This window comes from Camelus ferus, chromosome 35 (genome assembly GCF_009834535.1).
Source record: "Camelus ferus isolate YT-003-E chromosome 35, BCGSAC_Cfer_1.0, whole genome shotgun sequence".
In the NCBI taxonomy this organism is placed as follows: Eukaryota; Metazoa; Chordata; class Mammalia; order Artiodactyla; family Camelidae; genus Camelus; species Camelus ferus.
The window spans coordinates 11,687,189-11,707,709 of record NC_045730.1 but is presented as its reverse complement, the minus strand read 5'-3'; the positions used below and the strand labels follow the sequence as shown (position 1 = coordinate 11,707,709).

General features: G+C 40.6%; 2 protein-coding genes across 2 annotated transcripts in view; both read right to left on the bottom strand.

The window, feature by feature from the left end:
* Window positions 1–20,521, bottom strand: part of LOC102519101 (RAC-gamma serine/threonine-protein kinase-like) — a 169,793-nt gene that overhangs the window by 35,972 nt on the left and 113,300 nt on the right. The window lies entirely within an intron of this gene.
* On the bottom strand, window positions 1,341–3,192 carry LOC102518625 (fascin). Its single transcript, XM_032474165.1, is given in 4 exon segments — window positions 1,341–1,897; window positions 1,900–2,134; window positions 2,137–2,294; window positions 2,297–3,192. Coding segments are annotated over 4 exon segments (1,263 nt in total). The 5' UTR covers window positions 2,922–3,192; the 3' UTR covers window positions 1,341–1,652.

The window sequence follows — 20,521 nt, the reverse complement described above, 5'->3', positions numbered from 1 at the left end:
CTTCTCAGAGGGAAGACCCCCCTTGGAAATACCATATCAGTATTGCAGATGATGTTGATAATGACGTGTATTCACCGAGGCCCTCCTGTGGGGGGTACTGCACTTCATGTGTTTGCTAATTTGTTCTGCCAGCATTATTACCTTGAACAGAGGACAGCTGGGACCTAAGGACTCAGGGTGGTGACGGGGTGGCAGGGGGTGGGGAGTCAGAAAACTTTGGTTTGAATTTACACTCTACTGATTACCGGCCATTGGACATGGCCGTTGGGCAAGCTGCTTAATCCCTGAGTGTTTCAGTTCTGTCTTCTGTAAAATGGGAATAATAATGTTGCCCATCTCAATGACATAGTTGTGTAAGTTAAGTAGGTTAATATAGGTAAAGTACATTAAAAGAACTTGGAAGAGTAAGCCATGTAAAACTTCCTGCCGATAAGCCCTATATGTATTGGTCATTACTGTTTTTGTTTTTTGGTTTTTTTTTTGCAGACTTGCATTATTTTATTTTGCTCTTTCCAGTCTGAAGCTACTATCATGGGCATCTAGAGTTATACAAATGACAATTACAAAAAATAAAAGACCAAGACACCCAGAGTGAGATGCATGGTGGACACTAGCCGGAGATGAGGGAGCTGGCAGGGGCAGGGCTGGGAGCCAGGGGCCAGTGGCTTCCACAGGGCTCTGGGCTGAGGATGACGCCCCGCTTCATCGCACTGAGATGGAGGAGTCCAGTCATAGGAGGAGCACTGATCACACCGGGGGCTCTGGCTGAGGCGGTTTGAGGCCCAGCACCACCAGATGGGGACACAGGCCTCGGGCCAGTGAGAGCCCCCTGGGAAGGTGGGGGGTGGGTTCTGGATTCGGGGAGGTACCTCACCTGCCCCACCACTAGACAGGCAGAGGGCACTGAGGCCCGGAGATGCCGTCCATCTCAAAACCCCACAAGACCCCTTTTAGCCCACTCATGGCTACTACCAGGCTTGCCTGAGGCTCCCACAGCAGTAACATTTCATTAAAAAAAATACTGATTTGGTCATTTTCTACTTCCAGTCAGGCCAGGTGAAAGAAAAGAGACAGGAACAAGGCCCCCTGTGGAGGGGGCAGGCCTGGACGGCCGCCAGGCCAGGCCGCCGCCAGGCACAGGTGCACTGAGGGGCACACTCTGGTTCCAGCCCCACGCTGTCCGGCTTTCCCCCGATGCAGGGGTGGTGCCCCAGGAGGGCCACCCTCGGACAGGCCTGGGGCAAGTGCTTGGCTCCTGGGAAGTTGGGGGCAGGGAGCTCTCAGGAGAGGACAGGAGATTCCAGTTACACACCTCGCCATACCAAGGGGCTTGGGAAGTCCTCCCAGCCCCCCACTTCTACCTGGCCTCTTCAGGGAAATAAGGCTCAGAGTCATCTGAGGTCAGAAGAAAGGTTCCAGCCTCGCCCAGGGCAGAGGAGAGAGGGCAGCAGGATCTGAAATCCCTCCGAGGGTCAGGCCACAGCTGCTGACCTGCCTGGGGGAGGCCACATAAGGCAACGGGTGAGGGCATCGTTTTCTCTGGGTTTCCAGTTTGAAAGGCAAGGGGCTCGCCACCTGCGGCGGAGCCCACGTGGAGAAGAGAGTTAGCAGGAGGGGTCTGGGCAGGGTGGGGACAGGGCGGTGGGCGGAGGCTAGTACTCCCACAGCGTGGCGGGGTCAGTGGTGTCAGTGCAGGCCTTCAGGACCCTGGCATGGTCCCCCTTCAGGTAGTGTCCGCCCACCCTGATGGCCACCTTGTTGTAGTCGCAGAACTCAAAGAAGTCCACAGGGATGTCACTGCTGCTGGTGACCGAGGAGTCGTTGCCCACCATCCAGTACTTGCCCGTGGAATCTTTGATGTAAGCACCGTCCCTGAACTCCAGCTGGAAGACATCTAGTTGGAGCGGTTGGCGTCCAGGGTGCCTGTGACCTTGCGGCAGCCGATGAAGCCATGCTCCCAGCGGAACACGATGATGGGCCGGTAGATCAGCTTCATGAGGAAGAGCTCCGAGTCCCCTGCTGTCTCCACCGAGGCAGCCAGCTGGCCATTCTTCTTGGCTGTCACAAACTTGCCATTGGATGCACGCAGTATGATCCGCCGATCATGCCACTCGATGTTGAAGTAGCAGCTGGCTGCACGACCTGGGCGCAGCTTTGCTCCAGGGCAAAGAGCTCGTCCTTGCCCACTTCGGTGGCCTTGCCCACCTTGAGCGTGACGCTGGGCCCCGACGGCGCAAGGTAGTGGCCCTGGCAGTCGCAGAAGGCCACCTTGCCAGAGCGGAACTCGAGCGTGTGGCAGGCTCGGGGTGCGCCACTGGGCGCCCATCGTGGCGCAGGAAGCGGTGGTCAGCTGTCTGCAAGCTGTAGCGCTGGTCCTGGAAGGCCAGCGCGATGAGTGAGTCAACACCCCAGGGCACGTCGCGGTCCACTGAGATCTCGTCAGCGGGCTGCGAGTTCAGGGGAGTGTAGCGCTTGCGGGCCAGGCTGTAGATGTTGGCCTGCGGGTGTATGGCGATGTGCACGCTCCACTTCTCAGCCGGCGACACCCTCTGAGCGAAGCACGACAGGCGGTCCTCGGTGCCGCCAAAGTAGCGCCAGTGCGCCTCGGACTGCAGCGACCAGCGGCTGTCATCGTGTGCCACCATCAGAAAGCGGCAGTCGGCGCCGGGCACCTCATGTTAGCAGGTCACGTTGCCATCCTTGTCCGCCGCCAGGTAGCGGCCCAGGTGGCTGCACAGGCACAGGGCTGCACTGCCCGCCTCGTCGGGCGGCTGCTCCAGCGTCCAGATCTGCTGCTTCTTCAGGCTGCTGGCCGACGCGTTCACCTTGAATCCAAATGTCTCGGCCGTCAAGTACTTGTTGCAGTAGTTGATGAGCCCGGACTGGATTTGCAGGGCCTCGGCCGTTCCGTTGGCGGTCATGGTGGCTGCGAGCGAGTTGGAGGCCCTGGCGCAGCACGGGAGGTCGGTGGCAGGTCCCCGTGGCGGCTGCGCCCTGCTCCTTTGTTCAGCAGCCGCCGCTCGGCGCGCACTCTCAGCAGTGCTCCACTGGTCATTACTGTTGATATTACTTCCTTCATTATGTACAGATGGATAAATGGGATTAAGTAACTTAATCAAGATCCAGTGTTGGTAAGAGGCAAAACCAGGATTCAAACTCACCTTTCTCTCATTGCAAAGTGTATATTCTTCTGATGACTCCCCCCCCCCCCCCCCCCAAAGCATGGCTCAAAATCCAAGACCTGCCATTTACTAGCTCTGAAGATCCCCTCCCCGAGACTTAGTTTCTCATCTACAAACTGAGGGATGGTACCAATCTCACAGATGCACTGCGATGATTAAATGAAATGACACATCAAGAGCTCAGAGCAGGTAATCAGCACATGTTCATTTTCCCTCGCTTTTCATTCAGTGGCCAGGATGCATAAGAATTTTTCTGCCTGCTGAATAGATCTGGTCTAATCTTTCTGGCAATTTTGACTTACTAGAGGAAGAAAGCTCCAGTTGGTTTTAAATACAAACAAAATAGGCAACTGAAAGAAAAAAAAATCACATCTTGGTCTTCGACAACTGATACAGAAAATGACCAACCCTTCAAACAGCTGATACCGTATCACACAAATGCATTTTCATCTGGTCTTTGGAGAAAACTGACCTACATCAAGAGAATATTGGTTTTATAGCAAGAGAAGAGCTTCACTGAGAAATTATGAAACTCATAATGTTTTAATCGGTGTTGGAAAAAAACCTCAAAGCCTCCTGGAAATAAACTGATTCTAGTGCTGAAGGCTCTCCATGAAATAATTCCGAAATCAGCTCCTAATACAATTGACTATTAGGCCAATCTGAATCACTAACAGCAATCATACCTAACGTGTATTATGTACGTGTTCTGTGCCAGGGCTTTCTGCTAAGTGTTTTATGTACATTTTCACTTGATCCATCTGCCCAACAGCCATGTGAGGGAGAAGCTACTATTACTTCTATTTTATACATGAGGAAACCTAACTTGCCCAAACTCCCTTGGCTAAGGAGGGAGTGAAGCTGGGTACAGTAGAGACCCTGAATGCTTCCCCATATGGAGTCTCCACTACGGGTGGCCCATGCTACCCAGGCTGGTAATTAGGCAGAACCAGAAGACTTCTCCAGCCAATGCAACATGAATGGGAAGGGTGGGTGGCACATCACAGCCAAGGCATTCAAGAGCTGGTGGGTCAATTTTATACTAACTTTTCCCCTTTTCTTGGCAAATCTGGAGGTCATATGTTGAGATAGCAGTGTCTCAAGTTGGGAGGAGCCTGAATTCCTGAGACACTGGAGATGGAGCAGAGAATTGTTACTGACCTGCTTCAGATTTTACATAAGAGATCAAATAAACTTACAGTAGGTTAAACTACCAATATTTCAAGATTAATTTGACCTGATAGCATAAACAAGTGCAATCCCAACTAAAACACTGTTAGAACATTGGGCAGCCTCCAGAGCCCCGAACCCTTAGCCATTACGTGATACCTTCTAGACCATGTACCCGATGTTTGCTAAGCGCCCAGTCCTAAAGTTAGTCTTTTAATAATATTTAAGATATCATCAAACAGAATTACAGAATTTCTCCACTGTCTTCTCCCGGAAAGTAGACAAGAAGTGACGCTATTAGAACCTCCGGTGTGAAATCCCTGAGATCTGTGTTGTTGCCCTTTGTCATTCTGTGAGTGGAGGCAGTCAGGTGATATGGAGATGCTACTGACACTCAGCGATGTGTTTCTACATCATCGAGCCAAGTCCTCCTGCTTGAAACGATGGCTGGTCATAGAGAGCTGAAGTGAAAACACCCAATTGTATCTCAATCCATGGGTCATAATAATAATATTAACAGCTTACATTTATGGAATGTTTTATGGTTTACAGGTTCACACATATTAGCTCATTTGTTCCTCATGACAACACTATGAAGCAGGCAAGTCCAGTGTTATTCTCCCCATTTTATAGATTAGGAAACAGAGGCTGGAGGTAGCTAAGGAATCCTAAATGGCAGAGCTAAAGCTGAGACTTGGATCTTCCAAATCCTAGTGCCTCATTCCTAGATGGAAGAAAAGGGCCAAGAAGAGTATTGAAGAGTCTTGTTAGCACTGCCATCAGAGAGGAACTCTTGAATTCCCAGCTGATTCTGGGTATTTAGAATTGCCCTGTTTGTAGCACTCAATGGGAGGCAATTTCTCTCAGCAGTAGACATTATTACAGCCCCTTGTGGTTTCAAGAAAAGATCACAGTAGGACTGCCTTTTACAGACTTGAATTTCACCATGTTCCTACCTTTATAAGAGACCTGCTGAGCACACAGAGATGACGGGGAGACAGAAAGGTCCAGAGCGCATGGGTGGTGATGGCTATAGCATAAATGTAAAATAAGAGGACAGAAACATTTCCACCTCAAAAAAAAAAAAAAAAAGTGTGGTTCTATGGGTAAGGACAAATGAAGTTTCCAGAAGAAGGCAAAGCTGGCTAACAGATGATGGAGGATGAGTGCTGTGTGTCCACATGGTATCAGTTGGACACAAGCCCAATGTTCCACTGCTTAGTCTCTGCTTATTACAGAATTTGATCCAACAATTGTTGAGCAATCATTCTCTTGGAACAAGGATGATAATCCCTGTGTGCAAGCTATTTCCCAGGAGAAAATCAGCCTTTTTGGATGGTGCATAAATTCTTCCAATCCTTTAAGTTACCTTGATTAAATGTACATATTAGCCCACAAAAGGCAGGTCTGGTGTCCTAAGTAAGTGGATACAAATTTTTATATGTTTATCTTGGTCTCAGTCTGCATCGTGTGGGGAAAAAAAAAACCCAAAAAGTTAGCTGTGTGGTTCTCCCAAGGACTATGTTCAACGGCAAAAGAGGGGATTAATGCTTTCCACGTGGAAAGCTATAGCCACATAAACAGGAAGGGAGCACTGGACACATGAAAAGAGTCTGGTCTGTGAGGTTACATATACACAGCAGACTAGAAAAGCTATGGCATTTGAATGCAGATAGAACTGAGCTGGAATCTTGATTCACTGAGATCTAGGGCCAATTATTTTACTTTCTGACCTTCACTTTTCTCAAAAGTAAAACTCGGACATTAAGAGAATCTTAGAATACGCATCCCAAGGTTCATAGCAGCACTAATTACAATAGCCAAGACATGGAAACAACCTATATGTCCATCGATAGATGACTGGATAAAGAAGTTGTGGTATACATATACAATGGAATACTACTCAGCCGTAAAAAATAACAAGTAATATCATTTGCAGCAACATGGATGGACCTGGAGATTGTCCTATGTGAAGTAAGCCAGAAAGAAAGAGAAAGAAAAATATCATATTATATCATTTATATGTGGACTCAAAAAAAGGAACAGGGACACAAATGAACTTACTTACAAAAGAGAGATAGACTCACAGACATAGAAAACAATCTCATGGTTAGTGGAGGGACATGTGGTGGGGAGGGATAAATTGGGAGTTTGAGATTAGCAGATATGAACAGATACATAAAAAGATAAAACAAGGTCCTACTGTACAGCACAAGGAACTATATTCAATACCTTGTAATGGCCTATAATGAAAAAGAATATGAAAAGGAATATATATATATATATATGTATAAATAAATCACGATGCTGTACACCGGAAAGTAACACAACACTGTAAATTGATGATACTTCAATAAAAAATTAAATTAAGAAAAGATAAAATCTTAGAGTTCCCTGAAACTGCTTTGCTTCTTCTTACTTGTCAGTCTTTTTCGTCTTATTTCCTTTGCCTGAAATGCCCTTCCCTCCAACTTTTCTGGCCTCTGCTATAAGGCCTTAGGTCTCAGCTTTGATGTTCTTGCCTCTTTCAGTAAGGCCTTCTGTCTCCCCAGGGGTGGACTAGGTTCACAGGACCACACAGGTGCTTCCTGAATTCCTGCTTTCACAGTAGTACCTTTCACATCAATGGTAATATCCCATTTTTGTGTTCACAAAGTGCAAGTTTCTTGAGAGCCAAGGCAGTTTCCTTCATCATAGACACTCCGGTACTAGTGAAGTGACTGGCACAGCAAAATGAATATTTATAAAAGCATGCTTTCATTCAATACCTGAGTATTCACCCTTACTATATCTTAGGCCTTGTTTTAGATCATGGAAATGCAACAGTAAAAAAAACATAACCTGAACCCTGATGAAGCTCATATTCCAGGAGAGGGAAAAAGGCAATAAGCAAATAAGTAATATATGGGATATGCTGGATACTGATATGCTGTCTCCAACCTCTCCATCCCCAACACAAAACCACCTCCTTCCCATCCTTTTCTATATCCTTGGACCCAACCTCAGCCCCATCCCTACCCCATTTTCCTCTATACTTCTCCAACTTGAAATTTATTTCCATCACCATCCCCAGTGAATGAATTAATGAATAAATGAATAATAGAATTACTCTGTGCATTATTTGAGATAATACTTGCAAAGGCTCTAGCCCAGTCCTGCCCCAATTATGTGCTCAATAAATGTTTCTTTCCACTCCCCCCTCTCCTCCTGTCTGTGATTGGCTCTTGTCATTTATGCCTTTAAAACTCCTGTGGATCAGAAATGATGAAATATAAAGCTAAATATTATGAAAACATACAAGAAAAAATGTTGAAATACTCCATCATCCAGCATTTGAACTTGATCTTCACTGCCGTCTTCTCATAAAATATTCATAGAATTCTAAAGCACTTCAATGTAATAATTACCCCCCCCCCCCAAAGTCCTAATAATCTTACAGGGAGAAAGACAGAGGCTGGATTGTTGCCATAGTTACATCTACTATATAACTACTATTTGCCTGCTGGCTCAACACACTTGGTTCAGGGTCTTTGGGGATTATCTAGTTAGAGGGAAAGGGATCTTGGTTCAAATTTCTACTCTGCAACTTACTGGCCCTGGAAGACTGCAGTTCCCTTAATGCCTCTCATTTGGTTTATTAATCTATACAATTGAAGTAGTAAAATCATCAGCCTCCCATGGTTATGATAAGGATCCAATGAGTTAAAAAAATGTAAAGTCTTAGAAGAGAGTCTGACATTTAAGAGGTGTCCTGTCAACATTAGCTGTTATTATTCTGATTCAAGACTGTCACGCTGTCCCACTGTATTTACTTCATGTGCAACCAAAGATGGTTTAGCAAACAAACCAGAGACTTCCAATTATCAAGGAGTTATAATTTTCTAATTTTGGTATTTCCCCATTGCTTTATCTACACAAAATTGAACATTTTTCAACTTTTTAAAATAAAGGTTTCATTCCCAGGTCTTGCATTGTCAAAAGCATAAATGATTTTCAGCAGAGTTGCTTTTTTAAAAAAACAAGACAATCTTTTTTCAATATCATAAAGATTAAATCTTAAAAAGGTAAAAAATAAAGAAATGTTGATGTCTGCTTTTCTGGTGAGTGAAATTTATAACTGCAATTTCTTTGGGGTATCTGGATTTAATGCATTTGTAATGTTACTCTGTATGAATATAAGTAATCATTGCCAGATACATACATTCTCACTCTGCAGATGTCATATAATCCTGTGTATTTCTACAAATTAAATAACATAAATAACTCTGAGAAGTAAAAAACAACTAGAGGTGTAAATATATATGAGTCAACTGAAAAATAATCAGACTTACAAAATCTCATCAGGGTTCCCTGGAAAACAATGGTCCTATCTCCCTGCTTCTTTGGTTCTGTTTTGTTTAACTAGAACTCCTCATGTATTTTCTCTCAGGATTTCACAGCATTTGTGAACTTGACAAATACCTTAATTTTCAAAAGATTTATTTAAGATGACTTCATGGGACAATCACACGAATCAGCCTGAAAGACTCAAGGCCAGTAAGGAATCTTCTCTGATTCCTCTAGTTACCTCTCCCACTGGATTGAACTCACTTTTTAAACTTAATTTAATTTTTTGGGGGGAGAGGAGGTGACTAGGTTTACTTATTTATTTATTCTTAGAGTAGGTACTGGGGATTGAACCCAGGACCTCGTGCACACTAAGCACTCACTCTGCCACTGAGCTGTACCCTCCCACCTACATTCACTTTTTTTTTTTTCTTTTCAGAATACCTAGCTCTTTGTACTTTGTGTTATTTATTTCTGTTCCTTTCATATTTATGCCACTAAATTGTAAGCCTGTTTAGGGCCCACAGTCCAGCAGATTTCCTTATATAGACTGGCATTCCATAGAAGTTCCAAAAAAGAGTAAATTTTACAGATAGATAAGTAATAAAGCCCTACTGGGATTAGTGGCTAAATGGAAATACTTTTGCTGCTTTGGGTAATTAGGTGAATTAAAGCTGGCTCCTCAGACTTCTATTTACATTGTATTTCATTCATTCATCATTCATTCATTCTTTTGTCCATTTATTTATCCAATGTATTGAATGTCTACCACGTGCCAAACATTATTCTAGGTACTTGGGGTACATCTATAAACAAAACAAAACAACAACAAGGCAAAAACAGAAACAAAGCAAAAATTAAATTCTTATCCTGTGGAGCTTACCTTTTAGTGGAAAGAAAAAGACAATAAAGAGTAAAGAATAAATAAAGCTTTTCTGATATATAGGGACTCCGTTTTCCTTGAGAAGAACCACAACATAACTAAGAAATACAGCCTTTCTCACGTCTTTCAGTCTCACAGAAAACTTCACTAAATCCAGTATTGCTCCAAGGTATTAAACAAAATAGCATTTATCCACAGTGTTTGAGAAGGGAGTGTGGTATTGGACTTAATATTCAATCCAACCTAAATTTGCAACCCTGGTGAACAAATACCCAAAGTGGTCTTCTCTGTATTGTTTTACTTAATAAACAATGTATTAGTCACTGTTCTAAGTGCTTTGTATACACATTAACACAACAACACTATGAAGTGTTACCATCCTTACTCTATAGCTGAAGACACTGAGGCACAGAGAAGTTTAGGACCTTGCCTGTTGTCACACAGCTGGTGAGAGCTGGGATTTGAACCTAGGCTGTTTGCTCTACAATCTGTGCCTTATCTACTAACAGACTAACTTCCCATGTGTCTACAGGGTCTCTATTGGTACCAGCAGCAAACACTCAGTCCAACTGACATCAGGAAGGCAAACAAATTGATAATGTGTAACATAATTTTGTATATAAGAGCTCAGATGAGATGATCAGATTAGGTCACAGTCATGTTGGAAAGTCTCTATTCCATGTTGCATTGGAAGGATCCCAATTTATGATTTAAGGAGAAAGATCATCTTCTCTATCAGGGCTGGGATGTGATGGGAATGCAGTAACTTCTCAATTATCCAAAACTGGATTAGGTGCATCTCCCTTTATCCAGATGTTTCTTCTTAACTTTTCCCCTTACTAATTATCACCACCTATGATCTCATATATGGACTTCTCTCATTTATTTATTGTCTGTATCCCATAACTAGAGTTTAAGCTCCATGAGGGCAGAATTTTTGTCTCTTTCATTTCCTGTTTTGTCTCCTGGCCAAGAACAGGGCCCGCTACATGTTAAGGCACTCAGTAAAAACTTACTGAATGAATGAAGGACTATAATGGTAATTTTACCATTTTAATACTACTGCAGCTGCCACCTATTAATATCTCTTGTGGAAAAAAGAGAGGAGGAGAGGAAAGATTATGAAATGCAAAAATGCTACTTTTGCTGCTTGGAGTAATTAGGTGCAAAGATTTGGTGTGGGATGAAACGTGTAGGACTGGCTGAAACAAAACCTGGGGATATCTATCTATGGATTGCACATAAGTGATTACTCTCATTACAAGTCATAGAAATGGAGAATTAGCTAATGAGATTAATATTCGTCACTTAAAACTCATAATCCAGATTTTTGGCAGCTCAACAATGGCTCTTCTGAAATATTCTTAACTACGTTTTTTTCCAAGTCATAAATGTTTCATTATATATATATGTACATTTGATCTTCATACTTTAAATCTACAAGGAATTAATAAAGTCTTTCCAAAAGTTTCTCTCCTCACCCCATCCTTTCAAACCAGAATATTATCCAAACATTTTACCCATTAACAAGATGGGCCAGCTAAGTATTAGAATAATAAAAAAGAAAAGAGAAAGATGGAAAAAACGCTCAGCAATGATCATTTCTACACAGGGCTGTTCTACGTTACTGTTTTTTAATTTCTCTGGAAGGTGAAGACATCAATTGCATTTGCCTGAAAATTTGTTGTAATGGGCAGGGTGAATTTACACTCAACCATGGCTGTGCATATGGGTAAAATATGAATTTAAAATAAATACATACATAATTAAAGAAACACAATCTGAGCCCCCTGAAATAAATCAGGAAGCCTTAATGGGATGTTAGGTTGTTTTTCTACACGATTTTCCATTCTACCTGCCAAATAGCTCCTGTTTTTTAACAGAACAGACATTGTGTATTTTCTTGAGGCAGAAACCTGCAGAGAAGGACTGGAAACTGTCCAGAAGAAGGGTTAGCTGTGTTTTGTAAAATAGGTATGGCCGAAAGGAATGCTGTTTGGTTTATAACTATTATCTGTGTAGATTTTTACAAACCATTAGACTAAGTTCTACAGTCAAATATTCACAGGGTGTGAAAAACAGACTTTACAGTTACCCAAGAGCTGAAAATAAGTACAGAGAGTGGTGGGAACCTTCTGTAGTGCTGAATACCCTTTAGACTTCAAAACAGACCTTCTAACTTCTTTCTTGCTAATAGTCCTATAATTTCATATATACAGAATCTTACAGAAATGGACCCTTAAAATAATTATTACCACTATTAGAAATTAAATATACTGGAGAAGAATCTCCAAGTTTCTGCAAATGCACTACTTCTTTTAAATTAGGAGATATTTGATTTTTAAAAAATCTCTTCTGCATAATAAAAGAATTTTGATAGCCCCTTAGTGTTTAGCCATTCTAGTTGGTGTGAAATGATACTTTACTGTGGAATTATTTAGCATTTCTTTGATGACCAAAGATGTTGACTACTTCTTTATTTGTTTATTGGTCATTTGTATACTTTCTCTGACCAGGTATGTGTTCAAGACTTTTCCCAACTTTTTTTTACTGTATTTTTGTCTTTTACTATTATTTTGTGGGGTTGATTACATAAAGGGAATATAGTTTTTCATTTCTTAATGCCTGTCTTCTTTTGATGAGAGTAAGTTTTTCGTTTTGATGAAGTCCATCTTGTCAATTTTTTCATTTACATTTAGAGATTTTGGTATCTTTTCTGAAGAAAATCTTTGGCAAACAAGGTCATGAAGAGATAGACTTATGTTGACCCAGATGCTTTATGGTTTTAGCTTTTATTTTTTGATCCATCTAATATTAATTTCTCTGTGTAGAATGAAGATGTCAAAGTTCACTTTTTCTTTGTGTATCCAGTTTCCCCACATCATATGTGGATAAGACTTTATCTACAGAATTGCTTTGATGCTTTGGTAAAAAAAAAAAAAAATCACCAAAAACAAAAACAAACAAACAAAAAAACGTCTATTTCCAAACTATGTTTCAAACTAATCTAAGGCCTTTGTTTTTCCATATAAATTTTAGAATCAATTTGTCAATTTCTACTCAAGAATTGCGGGGTTTATTTTTTAATATTTTTTATTTATTTATCATCACTTTTTAAAATTATTTTATTTTGGCTGAGGGATGGGGGAGGTAATCAGGTTTATTTATTTTTGGAGGAGGTACTGGGGATTGAACCCAGGTCCTCATGCATGCTAAGCATGCACATTACCAATTGAGCTACACCCTCCCCCTAAGAATTGCGGTTTTGATCAGAATTGCACAGAACCTGTGCATAAATTTGGGGAGAAAAAATTCTTAACAATATTGACTTTCTAAACCATGAGCATGGTATGTCTCTCCATTCATTTAGATCGTCTATAAATTCAGCAATATTTTATAGTTTTCAGTGTACAAGTATTACACAACTTTTGTTAAATATATTCCTAGTTACCTTGTGTTTCTTGATTTAAAAATTTCATGTTACAATCATTTGCTTCTACTGTATGGATATACAGCTGATTTTTGTATATTGACCTTGAATTCTGAGACCGAGGTAAATTTATTGTAGTAGTTGATTTGTAGATTGCTCCAGAATTTCTTAAAAAAAGAAAAAATCATCTGTAAATAAAGACAGTTTTTACTTATCATTTTTTCCTTACTTTCCTTATACTTCCATTTTTTGGAAGTACCATATACTTTATACATATACACAGTTGACTCTTGAACAATACGGGTTATGCGGGTCCACTTATATGTGGATTTTTTCAATAAATAAACAGAAATAGACACGCAGATGCTCTTGGATTGGAAGAATCAGTATTGATAAAATGGTCACACTGCCCAAGGCAATCTACAGATTTCATGCAATCCCTATCAAATTACCCAGGACATATTTCACAGAACTAGAACAAATCATAATAAAATTTATATGGAACCATCAAAGACCTAGAATTGCCAAAGCATTACTGAAGAGAAAGAAAGAGGCTGGAGGAATAACTCGACCAGAATTCAGACAATACTATAAAGCTACAGTCATCAAGACAGCATGGTATTGGTACAAAAACAGACATATAGACCAATGGAACAGAACAGAGAACCCAGAAATGAACCCACAAACTTTTGGTCAACTAATCTTTGACAAAGGAGGCAAGAATATACAATGGAATAAAGACAGTCTCTTCAGCAAATGGTGTTGGGAAAACTGGACAGAGGCATGTAAAGCAATGAAGCTAGAACACTTCCTTATACCATACACAAAAATCAACTCAAAGTGGATCAAAGACTTAAACATAAGACAAGATACAATAAACCTCGTAGAAGAAAATATAGGCAAAACATTATCTGACATACATCTCAAAAATGTTCTCCTAGAACAGTCTACTCAAGCAGTAGAAATAAAAGCAAGAATAAGCAAATGGGACCTAATGAAACTTACAAGCTTCTGCACAGCAAAGGAAACCATAAGTAAAAGAAAAAGACAACCTACGGAATGGGAGAACATTTTTGCAAATGAAACCGACAAAGGCTTGATCTCCAGAATATATAAGCAGCTCATATGACTTAATAAGAAACAACCAAACAACCCAATCCAAAAGTGGGCAAAAGACCTAAACAAGCAATTCTCCAATGAAGACATACAAATGATCAATAAGCACATGAAAAAATGCTCAATGTCACTAATTATCAGAGAAATGAAAATCAAAACTCCAATGAGGTATCACTTCACACCAGTCAATGGCCATCATTCAAAAATCCACTAATGACAAATGCTGGAGAGGCTGTGGAGATAGGAGAACCCTCCTACACTGCTGGTGGGAATGCAGTTTGGTGCAGCCACTATGGAAAACAGTATGGAGATTCCTCAAAAGACTAGAGATAGACTACCATATGATCCAGGAATCCCGCTCCTGGGCATATATCCAGAAGGAATCCTACTTCAGGATGACACCTACACCCCAATGTTCATAGCAGCACTATTTACAATAGCCAAACATGGAAACAGCCTAAATGTCCATCAACAGGTGACTGGATAAAGAAGATGTGGTATATTTATACAATGGAATACTATACAGCCATAAAAATTGACAACATAATGCCATTTGCAGCAACATGGATGCTCCTGGAGAATATCATTCTAAGTGAAGTAAGCCAGAAAGACAATGAAAAATACCATATGAGAGCGCTCATATGTGGAATCTAAAAAAAACAAAAACAAAAACAAAAACAAAAAGCATAAATACAAAACAGAAATAGATTCATAGACATTGAATACAAACTTGTGGTTGCCAACGGGGTGGAGGGTGGGAAGGGATAGACGGGATTTCAAAATTGTAGAATAGATAAACAAGATTATACTGTATAGCTCAGGGAAATATACACAAGATATTATGGTAATTCACATAGAACAAAAGTGACAATGAATATATAATGTTCATGTATAACTGAAAAATTGTGCTCTACACTGGAATTTGACACAACTTTGTAAAATGATTATAAATCAATAAAAGTGTTTAAAAAATAGAAAAAAAAATATACATGCAGAACTTCGTGTTTGCAGGACTTGTATTGAAGTGGATGGCCTCTCCTTACATAGGTGTAAGGTGAGATTTAATATAAAACTAATAACGTGTTAGTTTTCTTCCTATGTTATAACTTTGTTTTCAAAGAATTACATTACCATGCAATATATGCCTGTCTCTCTCACAATGGAAGAAACTGCGTTATCAGCCTATCGTTAGATGTAAGTGGTTTTAAAAAAAGTAACAGTTTCCCATACTGTGTTATGAATATGACTGCAACAGTGTATGCTGTATAAATCTTATAATGATTCAGTCACTAGTCTACAGGCAGTTGTTTCAGTTACACTGGGCCACCATAAAGCAGCCATGCTGCTGCTGCTTCATCTTCAGTGCACAAATCATTACACCTATAAGTAAATATGAATTTCTTTTCCACGTTATCTTTTCAGTTTTGATGTCTAGTGTTAGTGATGCATATAACACCCACATCATTTTTTTATCATATTAAGACAATATTGATGTAGGTACTGACAGACAATTCATCTTGTAAACAGATGATGTAAATGTATGCTATCACTAAATACAGTACAGCACTATAAATGTATTTTTTCTTCCTTATGATTCTCTTGATAACATTTTCTCTTCTCTAGCTTACTTTATTGTAAGAATACAGTATAGAATACATGTAACATACAAAATGTGTGCTTACCAATTATTTATGTTGGGGGTAAGTCTTCTGGTCAACAGTAGGCTATTAGTAGTTAAGTTTGCAGGGGGGTCAGATTTTATACACAGAGTTTTGACTACAAAGAGGTTTGGCACCCCAACCTCCATATTGTTCAAAGGTCAGCTGTGGGTAGATTGATTGATTGATGGATTGTTTGGTTGACTTATTCTTGGCATGATACATTGGCAAGGGTCTTCAAGACTAGGAATAGAAGTGGGGAGAGTACGGATCCGTGTTTATCCTTATTATATGTGTGTTCTCTTGCTCCCTGCATTTTTATTTGTCAAACTGTACAAACAAAATAACCATTCATCTTTCCATTTCTGAATTAACAAAGACGTCAATGATGGAGTGTACAATAAAATCAAGGACCCTAAAAAAACCAAACCAAAACAAAAAAAATCCCAAAAAACTCAGCAGAAGACTTGGGAAGGACCTTCTCCAGATCTCCAGTGCTGTCTCTCTGAGTAGTTCTCTTCTCTTTAGTACCTTGCCCTGTGAACACCAGCCAACCTGGCTGCCCTGAGCTTCCAAATCTATCCTCTCAACTCGATACTTCCCCCTAGTTTATTAGTTGTTTCAGGAACAAGGAAGAGAAAAGCAGGGACCTGTTACTCCAATTTGGCCTGAAGCAGAAGTTCCTAATTTATGATGATGCCAAATTAAGAAAGATGCTGTAGGGAAGCAAAGAAGGGATTAATTGACTGGTCTATGGATCCTCCTGTCAGCTATCTTTTGTAAACTGGCTTTTATTTTTTTTGAAAGCAGCATATGAAACCTTGGTTAGTGGGGCTGGGAGATGCAAAGATGCTGGTGAACAGAATTGAGGCAGCATGGCCTGGCATATATAGTGAAGAGGGTGGACTCTGGAAGGAAGACAAATACAAGAAGGTCAGCCTCAGTGAGCAGGGAGGACAGGTTCTAGGAATGAGTCTCGGGAAAACCTAGGGAAGGCTGGTTGGTCAGCATGCCACAGAGTAGCCAGGGGCACATTTGTTTGTGTGAGCCTAGACTCCAACCCAGGAGTCTAAGAACACTAGTGTTCAGTCCTTGCAGGTACACCCTCCCTCACCTCCAAACACTCCCAACCCTAAGATTACACCGTATGTTACCTAGCTTTGGGGCTGTGATCACATGACTGAAAGAATCAAATGAAGGAGAATCAACAGTACTTACATTCCAATGGTACCGGACAACATGGCTGCTTTATGTGTATTTGTTTCCTAGGACTGACAGAACAAATCACCACTAACTGGGTTGCTTAAAACAACAGAAATTGATTCTCTGGAGGCCAGAAGCCTGAAATCCAGGTGTCTGGAGGGCTGTGCTCCCACTGAAGGCTCTAGGGAAGAATCTTTTCTTTTCTCTTCCTAATTTCTGGGGGCTGCTGGCAGTCCTTGTTGTTCCCTGGCTTGTAGCTGCAACTCTCCCATCTCTTGTCTCCATCATTACATACCTGCTTCTTCCCTGTGTGTATCTTCTGTGTCTCTGTGTCTAAATGTTCCCCTGCTTTCTCATATAGACACCAGTTATTGAACTTAGGGCCAATCCTGACCTCATATGACCTCATCTTAATCTGACTGAATCTGCAAAGACCCTGCTTCCAATTGAGGTCATCAGGGTTAGAACGTGAACATATCTTTTGCAGGGGGAATACAATTCAACCCACCACAAGTAGAAGTAGTGTGCTAGGTGTGCCTCTGACCTTCAACCTACACTCCACCTTTCTCTATCATTGAACTACATTAATAGACTCCTAAACCTCAACTACATCAGTGGACTCCCATGATCTCTGGCTTCCAGTTGGGTTCAGAGGATGGGAAGCCCCAGAAGGAGACTGGAGGGACTGAAAAGAGTGGGGCCAGAGTTACTTCCAGGGTTCCTCTCTGTGAGATGACCCCAGCCTGCTGTGTGCCTTGACAGAAGGTCACCAGGCCACCTGCTCTACCCAACTCTGTCTCATTCCGGGTTCCAGTAAACTCTTCTTCTGGCTCTTTGGAACAAGGGGTGGGAATAGCTTGGCTTCTGTTAGCTCTTGCATATCTTATTTTACAGCCTCTTTTGTAATCAGTCCCTCTACTAACAAGCCATCTAGAAGCATCCTAATTTGTGTGTGCCATCTGTTTAATGTTGGGACTCTGACATTTACCCACCATCAGCCATCAGCCAGGCTTCTGTTCTTCTAAGTAAGTGAGATATAGAACATGAAAGCGAATATATGTACATATATTTATCACTGGGACATTGTGCTGTACACCAGAAATTGACACATTGTAACTGACTATGCCTCAATTAAAACAAACAAATAAACAAATAATATATATAGTAGCTCATCTCTTACAGCTCCAAAACTTAAAAGAAAAATTAACCATTTTGATGAAAACCTTTAGGTTTAATGTTATACACTGTTTCTCAAATAACTCCGTATCTCATTAACTGGTACATAACTCTATTATGAATATTATTTATCATTTCAGTTACACAATTTTCTGTTTACTTTTTGTTTATTTTATCTATTCTTCAGAGTCAGGCTCTGAAACCTCATTTCCCTTGCCTTTATTATGTGTATTTCTAAGTGTCTCCCTTTACTTAGCTCCAACTTTATTTATACCTTGGTCTGAGGATTATATATAGTTTACAGAATTTCAGGTAAAACTGTAAAAATTGAGAATTCCAAGTTAAATTAGAACGAATAAATGCTGAATGAGGACAGACAAAATAAAATGCACTGCAGGCCACTACTGTGACATGTTCAGGTGCTTTTCCCTCAGTGCCCTGGGGTTGACAGAAGTCTGATATTTGGATAATCATGTCCATTTATATTGACTTGAAGTCAGTTTAATAATTAGCAATCAATCCATGGTCTTTAATTGCCTTCCTATTCATTTTTTTTTTTTTTTTTGGCTTTTGTAGCTTTGAAACAGGCCAAGAATTCAACACATGGGAGGTGCCATCACTTTCTCGACATTGTCACTCATTTCCTTATAGGACACAAACCTTGCTTACTTTATAAGAAAGAGAAATGCCACCAGTGTAGCAGTGGAAAATATGAATGGCCCATGGATTTTCAGTTATCAATTCCACACTTCGGGCAATATTCATGGTAGTTACCTTTGGGGGCCAGAGAAATTAATGCATTTGTTTTGAATATGTTTTATCTAGAGAACTATAAAAATACTCTCTAAGACCACTTTAGATTTTGGTTAGCAGAAAATTATGGAACTTTAAAGCTGGAAAGCAACACAGCAACCATTAAAAGTTAGCAAAATGATTCTGCAACTGAAGAGATGAAACCAAGAGCCTTGCTCTAGGCACAAGGGTTAGCAGAGCACACGTCCTGTGTCCCCAGAGCCCTATTCCAAAACAGAACGTTCATCTCAGAAACCAATTCAGCTTTTGTGTGAAGAGTGCTGCCCTCTGAGGCTTTTCAAATAATATCCTTTAGTCTGAAAATCTATCAACTTGTATCATCAGCTTGTATCATTCAGAGTGTCATGAAACACCTTGCAGGGAAAATGTAAACATGGAATGCATGCTACTAGACCCAGGCTCCACAGTGTTCAGCAAAGAATATGCTGAGTTTATTACACCGGAAGTGAAACTGGCAAAATAACAGCAATCATAAGCAATGTGGAAATGCTAATACAATGCCTCTACAGCACTTACATTGGAAACTGCCTCCGGTTCTAGCTAATAGACTAACTAATTGTTCATACAGCTTCTTAGTATATTCAATTTGCCTGTCAAAGTAACAACCAAAAAACAAAACAAAACAAAAACAACAGCATTGCTTATAAATGGTCCTAATTTTGCTTAATATTTGCTATTTTTCAAGGCACATTGATTCATTTTTGCTTTATCATGATGTCATTTGTTAATTTCAGTGTGCCACCAGTTCTTTTCTAATCTGAAAACCAGAAGGTAATGCTCAATATCACCTATTTGGCTACTCTAAGGAAAGACAGCACCTGATGTCTTCAGAACTCATATTTTTTAATGTAAAAACAAATGTTATATCAACAGTATGAAGTAAAAATGATGCTAAATGTTACTATCTAAAAACCATCAAGAAAAATCTCCATGACGACAGGACTCCGTAGTCTTCTGAGGAAATTCTGTGTGTGAACAATTTTACAGTTATTCCACACTCCCCATGTATAAATTTATTCACAGTTGTGTGTTAGGCCCTGGAGTTGATGATGCATTATATTGCCCAAGCATCTTTGAAGAGCTAACATTTCCAAGATTCCCTAAAGTTGCACTTCAAAAACTAGAAGAATCTGGCTCAATTTACATACTTTGACTAGCACGTATGAGAAAACTGCCTAGCATGTATGAACAACAACTAGTTACTGAAATGAATGCACATGGATCAAGTTAGAGTTATAATAGGTCATCAGTACAGTTTTGAACTCTGTGGGCTATTGTTGATGTAAATAACCAACAAACAACCTATAACAGGGATAGAAAAGAGTTTTACTCAATGGACACTGAGGACTATAGCCTGGGAGACACAGATTCAAGAAGCACTTGAATTGTGTTCTGCTGGACTCCAAAATGGGATAGGCTTATGAAGGCAAAACCTGCAAAATTACACAAATTGTTTGTTAAGAATCAGGATTGGAGCTGGCAAGAAAAAAGGGTGCTTATTAAGCAAGGAATAGTTGAGGTCTGAAGTGGCTGCATAGTTCCATGGGGAGACCTTAAGACCCTA